We start from the raw sequence: 17,241 nt of genomic DNA on the forward strand, positions 1-17,241 counted from the left end.
CAAATGGGGGTCTGCAGGATAATTATTGTCAATTTGGAGGACATGAAAAGACAACAGATAGATTATGCAACTTACTTTACGCTTGACAAATTTGTCCCAGTAGTTGTTGGGGAAGGAGCTGTTGAAAAAAATAAAAAATAATAACAGCACAAAAAAAAACATTTTAGAATATTCTTCAGTAGGAGATAAATCTGTAGCCTCACAAAGCCAGCCAAAATCTCACAAGCTTGAGGGTTGGCTTTGAAAGGCTCCAAAAAAGGAAGCTATTTTAGAAAATTGCTGACTCACTCACTCATTGCTGAGTCACGGCTCTCAAGGCTTGCAAGGCAATTTTCTTTGTCACTGAATATTTGCACATAATTGTGCAAATTGTGCAAATCTTAGGCAGTGGTGGGAAAAGTACTCTCATTCTTTACTTAAAAGTAGCAATACCGCAATGTAGAAATACTTTGTTACAAGTAGATGTCTGGAATTAAAAATGTACTTGAGTAAAAGTACAAACATATTTGTATTGAAATGTACCAAAGTACTCATTATGCAGAATGTCACATTCTAAGTTTTCAAATGTATACAAATATTTTGAAATTAGCAGATCTACAAGCTCACATACGTCGCATCGTGAGCATTTTTGTAATAATATTTTGTAATAATAATAAAAATCTACAAAGTAAGTATAGTAACTAAAGTTTTCAAATCATTCTAGTGGAGTAAAAGTACAACATTTGAGTGGAAGTAAACGTACAGAAAATTGGAAACAAAAAATGTTACTTAATGATGTAAATTGATGTTTGGCATTTCACAAATCAATCATGCACACCTTTTTGTTTGTTTTCTACTGTATATACACTATCGCTTTGTTTGTACTGTAGATCAGTGGTTCTCAAAGTTCTCAAACATCCTCAGGGGCCCTTTTTTATTTTTATTTTTTAGAAAATATATATATATATTTTTTACATAAATCTTCTATTATGGGTGTCCGCGGCCAAATACACATCACTTTGGTGCTCATTCACTTTAAAAAGTTTGAGAACCACTAGACATAGATGGACAGGAAAGCGAAGGAAGGACATGCAACAGTGGTCTCTAGCTGGGGAAGATCTTTGCTGTGCTTAATCAGGTCAGCTAATGGCGGAGAGACAGACAGACAGACTCACGGAGTATTGATGACCAGTCTGTCCCATTGTCCCTTGATGTCATCGTCCGACGGCTGCTCTGTGATGTAGAGGCCATCGAACTCCAGCTTCCTGGCGATCTCCTTCTCTCGCTTGAACACCACCAAGGGCACCTGGCGCAGACCACACATGGAACTCAGAGATTGATATCGTCTGACCGCGGCAATTCACCAACCTCTTGAAGTATATGTGTGTGTGTGTGTGTGTGTGTGTGTGTGTGTGTGTGTGTGTGTGTGTTGACATGCGTGCTGTCTTCCATCCTTGCTGCCGTGAATGAAACGCATGCAAATTAGTTTGTAGTAACAAACTCCTTTTCTCCTTTTTTTTAAATAGCAAAAAATAGAAAATCTACTGTATCTACAGTATCATCACACCACGTTGTAAGCTTGTAGAGCAGCTTATTTTCACAACATTTGACATTCATTTACAGCGGCCAAAATGAGTTTTCTTCGTCGGGTGGCTGGCTCTTAGAGATAGGGTGAGAAGTTCAGTCACGCAAGAGACTCGGAGTAGAGTCGCTGCTTCTTCGCCTGGAAAGGAGCCAGCTTTGGTTTTATATTTTATATAAATTTTTATACATTTATATGTACATACATTTTATTTAATATATATCTTTTGTATATTTTTCGTAACACTTTTTAACACAATTAGTGCCGGGATTCCTTCAAAATAGAAGCTCGGGGTGCCTGGAAGATATGGCCACTTTTAGTCTGTAAAGCCCCCCCCTTCCGTTCCGGAAAAAGAACGGAGACATATTTTTGCTTACTTACCTTTCTCTCGTTTCAATATTATCGCTCGATCATCGTTCGCATTCATATTTTGAACGAGAGGCAGGTGAGAAGTCAGAAATGAAGAGCTTAGTATATCCATCTGATCAAAACCATGGAGAGCGCCCTAGATTAGGAGATGCGAGGAATTCTTTCTGAAGCGGTAAACTAGGAAGTAAACGGAACTGAGCGAAGAGCGAAGAGTATGGTGGCCTTGGAGGCCAACTCAAAAGAAAAAATTGAAAAAAATTGAGAATATTCTTCTCTCGTTTGATATAATTGAAAATGCGCCTAGGACTTACACGTCCTTTGGATCCGTCGGTTGGATGACGTGCCCAGCACTGCCCACATGTCGTACGGTCTGAACCAGTTAAACATGTACCTTCAGGTAGTAGTATCCCACCACGCACAGGAAGGAGATGACGGTGTGCAGGATGGCGAGGAAGCGCAGCGTGGGCGCCATGTAGCCCGTGCTCTCCTGCAGGATGAAGTACTCCATGGCAGCCTCCTCTTCCTCCCCCGCCACCGGCCCCCCGCCTCCGCTCCACGGGTCCTCCTCGTCAGAGTCGTCGCCTGTCACCTGTGTGAAGGACAGAGACATTACTCTTAAATGTCACAACCGGGGGGGGGGAGTGTCCTAACGTGTGGAAGGAGCCCCCCCACACGTTTCCTTTAGTGATAATTGTTCCTGCTGTTCTACATAAAGCCAACCAGGAAATCACAGCTTGAGGCCTTAACCTTTGCTTTTATAAAAAATCCGAGACCATTTTATGGAAGATGCTTCAGAATCAGAACATATTGCTAGAACTGTGAACAGAACCCTTTCAAATGCTAATGCTAATCTTAAAAAAATAACCACAAATAGCCTACAAGCTCTCAATGGGTCACAGACGCTGCGCATTGAGAGCTTGTAGATGGCTACAGTATAGGCTATTTCCGCTGCGCAACAAGCCAGCATGTCTTCTATGGAATCCAAATGACTGAAGTCAGTCGTGGCGACAGAGTTAAAGCCATGATTCAATCGATTAGTGTAAAATAATCGTTCATTAATCGTAATCGAGGCAAAGGTTTAAATAATCGGGATATTGATCTGAAGTTATATCACAAACAGCCCTGAACAGTCATTTATAGTCAATACTCCCCCCATACACATCACCACACTCCCAACTTACAAACGAAATGCACCCTAAAGGTCCTTTCAAATGGGCAGTGACGCAGGTGTTGTAGCTAACCCAGGACCTTCTAGCTTAGCTAGAAGGTCCTGGGTTCGATGCCCGTTGGGGGCGCTGTGGGCGTGTTCTCTTCTCCATATCATCAGTGGCCATATACGCGAGGTGGGGTTAGCAAAATGGCCTTTCTGTGTGGAGTTTGCATGTTCTCCCCGTGTCCCCTAGGGTAGGTACCCTCACAAAAACATGCAGTAATCCTGGTCTCTAAACTACCTCCCCCTGGCCAGCCGGGGCGCCTGATGGAGGGGAAAGGAACTGGTTTGGAATAACGTGTTCCTTCCACGTATGGCCGGGGAAACTCCCCCTGTCAGGTGAAAAGAAGCAGCTTGGACTCCTCATGCATAGAAGGAAGCATGAGGTCAGTCCGCCGCCCTCGCCAGGTTGGCAGAGGAAGTGTAGCACCCAGGATTACATTAGATAATTGACACTGGGTGAAAAAATGGGTTGCAAAATCGTGGGATAAAAACAGAAAAAAATAAGAAAAAACGAGCACGCGTGTACAAAACGCAGGCCTCTCAATGAAAATGAATTACTAGGCGCGTTAATTGCTGCCCATCTGAAAGGACCATAACCCTGTACGACTAATAACCCTTCTGTGTAAATTATGTACATAACTGTGTTTTCATATTTTACAATCAAAAGTTTGCATTGTAAACTCACCGAGTTAAATTCCTTCAATGTGCAAATATACTAAGCGAAATACAGAATTCTGATGTACCAAATTAGAGCCAATTGAATGCTTAGACTTACCTTGTAGAACAGAAGAATGAAGTTGATGGCAAAGGCAACAAATAAGGCCAGGAAGCGGAGATTGTAGAAGTTTCTTGCCAGGTAGTTCTGTGAGGATAATATTACATTAACATTTTTTTTTACAATGAAATGAAAATCATTAATACGTGAGTAATATGAAAACTACATATTTATTAGTAGTAAGTCACATTAATAATTTTCATATAAGATATATAAAAAAATTTTTTTTATTGTAGTCATGTCATGTCTGATCTATAGCAGTGGTTCCCAAACTTTTCAGGCCACACACACACACTTGGAATTTGAGACATTACATTTAGTTTGACTCGGTAACTCGGTTCCACAGATACATTGTGAAAATAGCCGCCAATCTACAAGCTCACAATGCCATGCGTGTGAGTTTGTAGATTAACCATTTTCACAATTTTTGCGTCTTCCTTATATTATGACAATTTGGCCAACGTTTGAGCAGTATTTTATAGTATAGTTTGTTGACTACCTTTGATGCATTTAATGGTTTCATTTCATTTATTTTTCAGGTATTAGAAGAAGTCTTTAAATGATCACTTTACAGTCACACAGGTTGTGAACCAGCGGTCTATAATAAAACAAAGGTTATGTTCCATCTCCCGAAGTAGGTGGTAAAAGTGTACAGAGGAGAGCACAGACCAGCATCTTGGTCTGGTAGATCTCCAGGCCAGCGAAGAAGCTGGCCATGAAGGCCTCCGGGGGCTCTTTCTTCAGCCCCGGCCTCTTCTTGGGCGCTCTCCTCTCCTCCGCTGCGTGCTCTGGGGGAGGTTCCTCTCGGCTCTTGTCCTGGTCTTTCTTCTCTCCATCCTCTGAGCTGAACCAACAACAACATCCAGTGGTGGGAAAAACTACTCATACTTTGTACTTAAATAGTCTATTGTACGTCTCTAAATGTTTTGATGATTTGAACAAGGTGGACCCTCTTGTAAACAAGTGTAATGCTTTATTGGGTCGTCCACTCACAGTTAAGAGTCTTTGTATTGAGTTAATACTGTTAATACATATTTCAATCAATCAATCAAAGTACATTTTGATAACCAGACTTTTACTTTGCATTATTGATCTCACTCATCCCATGGCCTAGGGAAGAGAGATCAATAATTGCATTGATACTTTCTTAAAACAATAAATAAAATAGTACTTTTTTCACACCATGTCAAAGAAGTAGGTACAGTACTGTATCAGCTTGCAATAACAATCAGTTGAATGTTGTCTCACTGATCACTTACTCTGCTTTCTCTGACTCAGATTTGTGCTCTCCATTGGTGGCTCCCCTCTTTGCAGCTTCCTGTAGGCAGACAGGTAATACTGTTATATCAAGTAATCACCTGAAATAAATACATATAAAACATCTAATCATCAAAAGGTAACAACAAATGTCATAATGATGACTTTTAATAATTTATAATGACAATACAGTATGTCCTATGGAAGTGGTTCCCAAACCGTGGGTCCCCAAATGATTTAATTATTTTGGGGGGAGGCCCTTAGGCCCTTAGGAGGCGCTTAAAGCGCAAATAACATGCATTTTAAAACTGCTTTTAATATTTAATAATCATATTGTCTATGTCCCTCAAAGTTATTTCTAATGGTTTGAGCCCCAATCACCACTCTGATATAACCAGGCCTTGTCAATTCTTTCTGGACTTTGAAAGCAGTTTTAGCTGCAGTACCACACTGTCCTGAGGTGGAGAGGGTGCTGATATGCAGATTATTTAATATTTGAGTCATTATAATACTCATGCTAGATAAAACCAGGCTTGTTTCCATTCCATGCCAGCTTGGAAAATCAACAATGGTGGACATTGTAAACAAAGTGGAAATGCAAATTTGCAACTGAAGACTGAAGAAAAGGAGGAATTATACAAAGTAGGGTGACATTGATGACATCACGATGAGACCAAAATCAGTCGAGCTGTCTCTGAGAGCAATTTCCATTAAAACACCCATATGACATGAAGGCCTGATTGTTCAAAATTGGTTATTTGTGGGGATAGAAAACACACATTGGAGCCCCAAAAACACAAAAGAAATTGAAAAAGTTGAATTTTATGTTATAGGTCCTTTAATATGCAAAACTGTATACAGGGTATCTGCACATTTTTAAAGTTATTATTTTTTTCAAATAGCCAAATTGTCAAATATTACGTAAGAAAGAAGCAAACGTGAAAATAAATGAAAGGTGAACTACTTTCAATGCAGTAGCTAAGTTAAATGTATCATTTGAAAGGAAACCTATCTATCCATCTATCATAATTTGTTGCTGTTGGGAGGAAACCGCCTAACTCAATTATTGAGGTTTTTGAAATATTTAACCAATGAAAAGTATTAAAAAGCGCTTCGGACAAAACCTCTTAACTCCATTGGACCCTCAACTGTCTGGTAAGGCAGCTAACTCCACCCCCCCTCTCAAGTAATTGACAATATATATATATATATATAGTCACAACACCAACTTTGATGAGGCAGTATTGCATTGTTTTAAAAACATATGGTTTTATTAATTTCCTGAAAGAATTAACATTTTGGAGGTAGGTGGTTTCTTCCCGACAACAGAGATGGGCTCCATTTTCGTCACCGCTAAACCCCATATCCCTAAACTTCTTCGGCTTTTTTTTTACTATTTTGAAAAACATTTTTGAATAGTTCAACTAGCCAATCTACAATGACACGTTATGAGCTTGTAGACTGGCCATTTTAACTATTAAAAAATGTTTTGCAAAATAATAAAAAAAAAGGCAAAGAAGTTTAGGGATAAGGGGTTTAGCGGTGACGTAAATGGAGCCCTATAGTGGTTTGCCCCATGGGCTGAGGACGTGGGCATGCCCACTGTACCTGTGCCTTCTTCTGCTTGACAGCCATGGCTATGGACGGCGGGCCTCCCACCACCACCTCCGCCACGTCGCCCAGGCCCGGCTCCATGCCGTGCTTGCCCTCCCTCTTGGGCTGGATGTTGAGCAGCTCGGCCATCAGGTCCGCCTCCGTGGCACCGTCCCCCCCCGGATGGGCCATCATCTGGCCCATCAACTCCCCCGACAGGGCTGACGCCTCGCTCACCTCCAGTGGTGGGAACAAAAGTACTCACATTTTTTACTTGCTGACTTACTTACTTACTTTAATGTCTAAAAACCGTTTGAAAATAGCCGATCTACAAGCTCACATGCGACGCATTGTGAGCTTGTAGATCGGCTATTTTCAAATGGCCAAAATTGTAGATAGTGCTGAAGTGGTTACTGTATGTTTCGTAATAATAATCTACAAAGTATAACTACTGTAGTAACTAAAGTTTTCAAATTATTATAGTGGAGTGCAAGTACAATGTTTGCCTCTGAGATGTAGTGGAGTAGAAGTGAAAGTATTGGAAATTGGAAATACTCAAGTAAAGTACAAGTTCAAAATTGTACTCGAGTACAGTACTTAATTACTTAAAAGTAATTAAATGCACTTTTCAACCGCTGCTCACCTCCAGCCGCTCCGCCTCCAGCACGTCCCCGTGGATGCCGAACTGCGTGGGGTCCGGCATGTTGCCCAGGATGTCCGTGACCTTCATGTTCTTGGCGCCCTCGACGAGCCCCCCGCCGAACATGGTGGTCCACAGGACGTGGAAGAAGCCCCACACCAGGCCGTGCAGGGAGTGGAAGAGGCCCGTGAAGATCACCCAGAAGAAGGAGAAGAAGCCTCGCACCATCTCCCTGGCGCTCATCTTCCGGAACCTCTTGTAGTGCCGCCGCGCGCTCCTGAGGGTGAACTGCTGGCGGAGGTCCGCCAGGCTCTTCCTCATGGAGACGCAGGCGAGGGTGAACGCCGACGAGGCCTCCAGTGTCACCGCCTCCTCCTCCTGCTCCTCCTCCTGCTCCTCCTCCGCCGCTCTCTGGCCGTCCTCCTCGTCCTCCTCCTCCAGGCGCTCCACCGGGTCCGTCTCAGAGATCAGGGAGGCCAGTTGCATCTCGAAGATGGTGTCCTCGCAGAAGTTCACGAAGAGCTCCATCTTCTCGCTCTCGCCGCCTTCGTTGACCACGTCGAAGATGAACTGCCGCTTGGACTCCTTGACCTGAGGCTTCTCCCACTGCGTGCGGCTCGACTCGCTGATCTCAAAGTAGACGCGCTCGATGCGCTTGGCTCCGCCCATGATCTCGATGCGACCCAGGTAAGGCTCGAAGTAGCTGAGGACGCTCCCGGCCAAATCGAGGAAAGTCGACAGCCGGCTGTCGTGAGGCATGTGTTCCGAGAGGTTTGTGAGCAAAACGGCGACATTGAACCCGATGTCCTTGGCCGGCTCGTGGAACCGCTCCACAAACTCCTCGTAGTTGAACATGTCATTCTCGTCGGCCTCGGCGCACGAGAGGAGAAATTCGATCTCGGACTGAGAATACTGCTTCTGGTTCTCCATGGACTTCTGGAAGTCCTTCTTGGAGATGACCCCCTTGCTGTCGGGGTCGTACTCCTTGAACTTGTCGGAGGTGGTCAGGTCCTTCAGCTTGAGGAACATGTCGAAGAACTTGAGGATCATCTCCACGTTGCTGGAGGACTCCACCAAGGTGTCCACCATCTGTTTGCCAATGGTGCCGTTGACAACATTCCCTGTGAAGACAGGAGGACAGGAGGAACAGAACAAGGTTACGGAAGCCGAAGATATTATGTGTATGCAAGCAGCAGTAGAGGATTATTTATATACCACTGGTTCTCACAGTGGGTCCCTGGGAGTCCCTTGAGGGGGTTTCAGGGTGTCCCCAGCCAAATGATGGATCATTAGGATTAGGAACCAAATGGACCCTTATGTGCCTGTAACTCTGCTGAGGGTGTAAAATGGAACCAAATTAACCCAAATTAAACCGTAAGGGTATATTAAATTAACAACAAATTAACAACAACTTTACAGTGTAGATTGGGGTCCCAGAGATGAAAAAATGACATCAAATTGGGGGTCCGTGCCGTGGCCTAATGCATATAAAACTGAGGGTCCTTGAAATAAAAAAAGGTTGAGAGTCACTGCTCTACAGCCACGCAGTAATATTCTTCACCTATGATGGTGGTGGTGGTCCCTGTCAAATTGTGCGGGTACGTACATAAATGGGCTAATCATGGGTGTATCAACTTGGGGGTCCCTGACATGAAAATGTTTGAGAACCACTCTAAGACACATAGCAAACACATCTGTGCAATAGCTGGTCATGAAAAAAAAAGCTAGGCACATCTACAGTAATACTGCTCCAGTGACTCGGCAGAAAGCAAACCTTCCAGAAGTGAGAGCATCATGACTATCATGTCCTTCTGCAAGTCCAGGAGCTCCTTCAACAGCTCAATCTGACTGGAGTCCTGTGGGGAGAAGAGAAAACACTAAGGTTCTGGTTGTTTCCATACAGTACGACGGACTCGGCTTCACACAAGAAAAGATAAGTTCTGAGAATTTAATTTGGGCCCTTGCAGCTGCTCAAGAGGTACTACTGTGCCCGAGTTCTGGGAACCCTCATAACATTTCAAAACTTGCTGGTGTATGATTGCGACGCATTGTGAGCTATGACTAAATAGTCAATATTATGTTGAAAATGTGGTAAAAAAAAAACTAACCTAGGTACGAACTAGTGGACAAGAGATCCAGTCGAAATCATAATGACTAATATGCCTGAGAGGCATCGTTTGTGGGAGCTCTTCAAGGCCACTTCAGAGTGGCCCTGCGGGCTGCGCGATGGGCCCCCCTCCTACACCTACCTGTGTGTTATCTCCATACATAATGCTATTTCACCGTCCTGAAGCAGATGGCCTGGCTCACACTGACACATTTAGTGTCTCCTCCACCGTGTGGCCGTTGAGCGGGCCAACGATCTAAAGTGGGATTTGATGAGCTCAATTCTATAAGGCCCTTGCACCCACCTGTCCCCTCGGTCATTTGATGAGCTCAATTCTATAAGGCCCTCGCACCCACCTGTCCCCTCGCTCATTTCCAGCTCCCACAATCACCCCCATGCCCTTTTCAGATGGCACTGAAATAATATTATCAGGGGGAAGGACAGGTTGCACACATCCTTATTGGTAATAAGAGGTAATATTGGTTAGGAGAAAAGTCATGCATCTTCTAGTTCAGTGGTTCTCAAAGTGGGGTCCGGGTACCCCAGAGGGTCCTTGGGGGAGGGGGGTTCAAGGGGTCCCCAATAAAAAAATGTGTCATCAGTTTAAGCACTTTATACATCAGATATTTGACAATAGCCGGAGCACAACATTGCGATGCGCTGTGAGCTCCTGAGAAAACTGAATGTGAATGTGTTTATATATTTTGTGCAAACAACACACATCTTGTCAGATGGGGGCTAAATACATATTAATTTGGGGGGTCCTCCTTGGCTTTAAAAAAGTTTGAGAAGCACTGTTCTAGTTTACAGAATGGTGAGGTGGTGTCATGATATTGAACTGTCCTTGGTTCATCCCTGATCTTAGGGAGACCTCTAGTGGTTATGGATGTTCATGCAAGGCACAGTTCAACCCTAGTTAAGACCTGATGCTGAATAACATATTGCTGAGCTTGTAGATCCGCTATTTTTTTATTATGCAAATCTTTGAATAATATTATTCTATATATTATATAAAAATATATATAATATCTATAAAAGTTTTAAAACAAACATTTTTAACTCAAACCTTTGCTTCTGGGGAACATAGCAACATGGACATTTGTCATAATATGCCAAATGAAGAAGGCTTTACAGAGGCGGCCCAATAATTACCTGAGACAGCTTCATCTGCATGTTCGCAAACACATGCAGGAAACCCACCACTGCATCCCACAGCCGGCTGTGAGCCAAACTCTGCTGGTTACCAATGCATGGACCCTGCAGCAGTGAAACACAGCAAACAATAAGACTAGTGGCTACCAATGCATGGACCCTGCAGCAGTGAAACACAGCAAACAATAAGACTAGTGGTGGCTACCAATGCATGGACCCTGCAGCAGTGAAACACAGCAAACAATAAGAATTGTATTGCAAGCCAGACCCCAAATACTTGGCAAAACAATAAGATTTTCTTAATAATACAGTATAACAGTAATATAAAAAAGGGATAACTCGATTACGATTGACATGCTCTTAGAATGCATGCGGCGGGCCCACCCATCCGACCACTTAACACACCGTTTGGCTGCATTGGGTATTTTCAAGTGGGCCCTGATCCAGAGAAGGTGGAAAAGCGCTGAAGCAGATAAAGCTATAGGGCAGAGCTCAGAGCCGTAAAGTCACTGTGACATGTTTATAATGGCGTTCCACTGAGGCAGCACTGCAGCAAAGTGTATCACATTTTACTGCTCAGAGAATTGTCTAGTAGCTAACCACTTACGCTGTATATACTTAGTTGACCAGAATCCCCCCACGGGTACTATGCTCCCTTATTCTGTTTTGCCGGCTAAATCAATTCCTTTACTGTATGGGCCTCAGTGTACCGTACCTGTATATACTCTGTTAGAGAGTTGAAGATCTGCTTGGCCACAGCCAGGGCTTTAGAGAAGTTCCTCTGTCCTGCTTCATCCATGACATCCTTACCGGAGTAGTACCAGTAGAAATCACTGATGGATTCCTGGGAGAAGCATTGATTGGTTGATTCATCGATTGAATACTTTGCAAAAAGCACATAGGTACAGCTATACAACAATGCTAAAAGCACTGAGGGCTTGTCTCCACTGTGGTAAACGGAACGGAACGACATGGCAGCCCGGCAGCCAGAACCGGCGACAGTTCCGTGCCGTCCAGCAGGTTTCGCCGTTTGCCGTCTACTGCTTGCCTGATTCCATGTGAATGCAGCATAAGGATGTTATACTGTAGAATTGGCATCCCAGAGATAGAAATTGGGCCTGGGGCCCAAATACATATCAAACTAGGGGGCCCTTGTTGACATTAAAAAGTTGACAATAATTGGCATACAGTATACAGTATACACCCAACAACATCTCACCTGGAGTCTGAGGAGGTAGTCCACAGTGCTGATGATGATATTGACCGTGGTCGTGTTCCCTGTCTGAGTCCTCAGGAAGTTCTGGAAGTCTGTGAACGGGAACCAATTGGGAAACAATGACTTGGCCACGTGAGACAGACACTCTGACTCTGTACAGCGTTTGACTTTATTGTTGCTTAGTAACAGTAGTACAGCAGCTAAGTAGTATAGCCTTAGAGCAATCTGAAAAGTTTATAATATATATAAAAATATTTGAACTGGGGACCCTGACTAGAGTTCACAATGGGCCTGAAAATTAAGGCCGGCCCGAGGCTCGGCCCGACCCGAACAATTACCATACTTTTAGGATTGAAAACCCGACAAACATGAAAATCCTACGATACTTAGACGAGTAAAACCAGACTACAACTAAAACATTACAGATGACTAAAATAGGACTGAAACTAAATGGAATTATATTCAAAAGACTATGGCTATGACAGCACTGGGTCCACCTACCGTTGTTGTGTCCTTCACACAGTAGCTGCAGAAACCTAAAGAGATCTCTAGTAAACTCATCATTTTGCAGCACCTTGGACCCTGCAGGCAATAGAAGACCACATTGACCACCGGTCCCCAACCTTTGGTTTCTTCTCACAGAGTTTAAGAGTCATCATAAACCCAACATTCCAACATCAGGCACCACGCATAACATCTGTCGGGTGGAAACCTCATATGGACCAAAACTGACTTTTCTGGATTAAAATTCGGGGGAAAAATATATCAAAAGTAGCAGATCTGCAAGCTCAGAATGCGACGAGAAGCTAGTATGATCAAGTAGGCCGTTGATTTAGGAGAAAGAAAAACACGACGGCAACGAGAAGGAGCAGTGTCCACAGAAAGATGTTTTTGTTTGTTTGTTTTTGAGCGACGGAGTGGAGCGCTTTGGATATCACGTCCAGAGAGCACTATCTCTAAACTGAGCAAGGGGCCTCTCCAACCCTCCTCTTCCAAAAGTTTACAAATATTTTTTGCGAGAGGCGCGCAGAGTGCTTGGGCCAAACATCGGTGGGAAGAGGAGCACTCAAGCCCATATTTAACCATATAAATATAAATGCATGGCAGAATTGGTATTTAACCATAGAAATGCATGGCAGAATGTATATATTTCAATCGCGATGCGATGAAAAATCTGAAATCAGATCCGAACCTCGGATTTCTGATCAGCACAACGGACAGCAGCGTAATGTTCGAGTAAAGAGCCATAGAAGTTCCTAATGATAACAGTAGTCTACGCATGCGTGAGCACGCTCTGTGCGTGCGAGGGTGAGCAAGGCGTTGCCTAGCAACCGGCTCAGGGCAAAAAGTAGTTTTTTAGCTGTGCCGTTTCGTATCCATATAAAGCGTTATAAAACGTCAATCGCAGACAGCAGATGGCTATTAAAATATGTATACGTCCACAGCAGACAATGTGTTTTAACCATAGAAAGAGTCATCTTCAGACAGAAAGGGTCATTCACCATAGAAATGCATGGCAGAAAGATGTTGGCAGCTAAGAAGGAGAGGAAAAAACACTTTCTGTGGAGACGCCCCCCTAACTGCTACTTCTTCACCGTGGCTTGCATAACTGCTACTCGTTCATAACTGGGCTTTGTGCAAGCGCCATAAAACTGCGTGCACCACTATTGCTTGCCCAGACACGACACAGTGTATCACGTCCAAAATGACAGCAGGGCATTATCGATAAAGAGGAATAAAAACACTTTCACATGGGCAAAGCTTTGCTGTGTCCAGTAAACAAAGCTTTGTGTGAGGGTTTTTATTTCTTAGAACACGACTTTCTTCCAAAGACTGGCACTGGTTAGTACCATCGACATTTAAGAGACAAGACAAGGTCCCACGCAAACAACAAGCATTAACGTTCTTTAACGGAAGGAGCTAGAAAGAAACAGAGGCTGTCAGTTCACTTTGGGGCAGCTGGACTATGGATTCAACTAACGTTCCGGATGGGAGAGGAGCATGCATGTGTTCTCTCCAGTCCAGAGCATTAGAGAGGGTGATATCGCATTCAAGACAAGGGAGAGATAGAGGGGGGGAGAGAGAGAGAGAGAGAGGAAGGAGCAGGGTTAGGATGGGGAGCAGAGGGAATTGCATGAATTTGCACTCAGGATTGTGGCATTGCGTATAAGAATGAGTAGTATCTAAACCATGTATTTACCCCGCTCACTCACGTTGACTGCGACCGATGAGTTAAAAACATGACCAGAAGGAAAACAAACAAAAAACAAAAAGCAGACATAAGCAAAGGAGAAGACATTGAGTTTCAATCAGAAGAAATATAGGAACAAGAGACAGGAAGCTCTACGGTTCAGTATAGATGCATATAATCACTATAATAATTCTAGGTTCCAGAAACATCACTGTATGTGGCACACTGACATGCGTTTAACAGGTACACGTACTCTGCTCGTTAAGCAGTTGGCTAAGCAGCTGTTTCGACTGGAGGAGAGAACGCTACAGCACCAACAGTCACCATCACTTATGCCTGGGTTTATGAGGTGAGAATGAGCTGGAATATGCATGGTGTCACTGTCGGGCAGAAACCTTGTATCTCCACATTTCATTGTTTGTTTTAATATTGTGCCGTACAGTAGGCCTACAGTGTAGCACAACAGTAGTTAAAATAGCCTATCAAGGTCTCAATGTATCGCAATGCAAGCAGGCCCAGACTGGCCGTTTGACATACCGGGCATATGCATGTTTGCCTGACCAATAATTGGTCCCCAAAAAATAAAATAAATAAATACTGTATATATATGCTGTGTGTGTGTATTATTATTATTATTAAAAAAAAATTAGGACCATTACGGGAATTGTCAGAACATGGAGGGAGGCTTTTCAGGAAAAGTGGTGGTATTATTAGGGCTAGTTTGTTTGTGTGCGCCTCGACAGAGCGGGCGGTAGAGTATCTTCTACCTGCGTGCTAGTTGTGGTGGGGCAAAAAACACAATTAAATGGTAATAATAGCAATTATTAGTGTGACAATTAATCATCAACATAGATGTGTAATCGTGACAGCCCTACCCCTTTAATAATATTTACTGAACGGTTTCGGACATGCAAGGTTTCAGCATGAAAGTGATGATGGGCGGAACGTTATCTGCATACTGTATGCAGCGAGTGCACCTCATGGGATCACATCGTATGCAGTGCATCCTCGTGATCATGTGGACATAGCTGCGAGTCAGTGTTCATTTTGTCGACTGAAACTGTGACGAAAAATGTTCGTCGACTACCTTTTTTCACTGACAAAAATGAAAACAAATCTATGACGCTGAAACTATGGCTACATATACTGACAATTGCGTCAACAAATAAAAACGAGACTGAAATGTTAGGGAGGGAAGTAGTGGATTAGCGATCTAGTAGAACTAAGACAAGTCCTTGTCACTCTCTGACAATAGCTGTTGCAAGATCTGCTATTTTCGGCATAAATCAGGCATTTCAACGCCATCCCGGCCGGCCAAAATACATTTCAGTCAACTAAATCAACTGCAGATTTAGTCAACTAAAACTAGACTATAAAACTAAAACATTTTGGATGACTGAAATGTGACTAAAACTAAATGGAATTTTAGGACTACCGGTACATAATAATTTGCTCTCAAAATCAACACTGCTGCGAGTGTGTCTTCTTTGGTTTGGTTTTGCAGCGACAGACATGGCCTGGACAGGACAGGACAGGACAGGACAGGACAGGACAGGACAGGACAGGACAGGACAGGACAGGACAGGACAGGACAGGACAGGACAGGATCGACATACACACTTGGGATGACCAGCATGATGGACAATGCACACACTGGCTTACTGTAACACATGATTCTCAACCTTTTTCATTTCATGGACCCCCAGTGTGATATGCAGCATACGGCTATGCACAGACCCCCGTTTCATTCAAATCTATTTGTGGGCGCCCAATTTAAGGTAAGTAAGGGATTTGTATTTTAATATGTATTTCATTATTGTTGAAGTAAGATGTTAAATAGATTTATATTATGATAGATCAAATCAAGTCTTTATACCTTAACTTTTAACTTTTAACTTTTTAACAAAAAAAAAATCGTTTCGACCCAAAGAATATCACTTCAACTCAGAGTTGCAGACCCATAGGTGGTCCCCGGACCTGAACCAGTATCTCAACCGGTATCTCAGGTTGTGACCCCACGCATATATATATATATATATATATATATATATATATATATCTCTCTCATCATATTATAACAAGCAGATCTGCAGATGTACTTGTAGATCACCTATGACCACAATTGTTGCCTCTTTCTTAGGTTATTTGACAATTTATTTGAGAGTTTGTTGATTCATTTTGATGCAGTAATCAAATTTTCTTTTCTTTCTTTCTTTTTAAAAAGGTCTTAAAAGTCCTTAACTCTATTACCGCCGAGGTCGCCTTTTAAAGCCTTCTGGTTCAAACGCCCTCCGTGCAGAGATCGCCTTTTGACACCATAAATGGATTATGGTTCACAGCTGTGTTCAGTACGTGCTTAAACACTTTGGGTGCGATAAAAAAAACGTGAACATTTCCGCTGGTTTATGCTGTCTATGGGAACGCAGTTTTTTAGAATCATAATATCTCGGATTCTTCTTTTTGGATCAAAACAAGCATGATTTGCGGTTACAAAATGTATGTTTTGGGTGAATTAAAAAACATTCGCAGAACCTATAATTCACTTCCTGCTTCTCGGTTTCTGCGTGAAAGGGACCTTCATAAAGAATTAACTACTGGCGGTCCTGGAGGACAATTCAGGTCCCGACCCACAGGTTGAGAAGCAGTGCTGTAGTACACCACGACAACGTGACGCACGGGGACATACAGTACAGGGTACAGTACAGTACATGTGACATACAGTAGAGTGCATGGTACATACAGTAGAGTGCATGGGACATGGAGATGGGAATATTCCCCTTTGAAAACGTAAAGAGCAGATGGGTCGTGGGTGGGGCTAATGCTGCACCGCCATGTGTCTTTGAGCCAATCACGGGACTCGTTCAAGAACAACAGCGGCATGTGGGGCCAATCATTAGCCAGTGGGAGGAGACAACATGTCATGACAAGGCTTACCCTTTATGGTAGGGGTGTCATCATCATCAATTTCAAAGTAATTTTACTCAAGTTAGTATTTCCCATCGGCCTATACATCTCAGAGACAAATGTACTTTGTACTCCACTACATTTATTTGACAGCTTTAGTGACTAGTTACTTTTTACAAGATTTAAACTAATATGTTGAATTATTAATGATACAAAATAATCTTCTCAATTTAAAAAAAATAGCAGATCTATAAGCTACAGTA

General features: G+C 43.0%; 1 protein-coding gene across 1 annotated transcript in view; it reads right to left on the reverse strand.

Moving 5' to 3' along the window:
• Positions 1–17,241, reverse strand: part of LOC310877660 (ryanodine receptor 3) — a gene marked incomplete at its 5' end in the record, with an annotated part of 230,555 nt that overhangs the window by 9,146 nt on the left and 204,168 nt on the right. Inside the window, 13 exons of the mRNA XM_083791611.1 lie at positions 76–118; positions 1,155–1,285; positions 2,322–2,519; positions 3,919–4,005; positions 4,588–4,762; positions 5,178–5,236; positions 6,784–7,005; positions 7,412–8,529; positions 9,183–9,264; positions 10,668–10,772; positions 11,383–11,511; positions 11,887–11,975; positions 12,385–12,465. Coding sequence (XP_083647737.1) covers positions 76–118; positions 1,155–1,285; positions 2,322–2,519; positions 3,919–4,005; positions 4,588–4,762; positions 5,178–5,236; positions 6,784–7,005; positions 7,412–8,529; positions 9,183–9,264; positions 10,668–10,772; positions 11,383–11,511; positions 11,887–11,975; positions 12,385–12,465 — 2,519 coding nt within the window. The remainder of the gene's footprint in view (positions 1–75; positions 119–1,154; positions 1,286–2,321; positions 2,520–3,918; positions 4,006–4,587; positions 4,763–5,177; positions 5,237–6,783; positions 7,006–7,411; positions 8,530–9,182; positions 9,265–10,667; positions 10,773–11,382; positions 11,512–11,886; positions 11,976–12,384; positions 12,466–17,241) is intronic.

This window comes from Protomyctophum parallelum, assembly GCF_964188405.1.
Source record: "Protomyctophum parallelum genome assembly, chromosome: 20".
In the NCBI taxonomy this organism is placed as follows: Eukaryota; Metazoa; Chordata; class Actinopteri; order Myctophiformes; family Myctophidae; genus Protomyctophum; species Protomyctophum parallelum.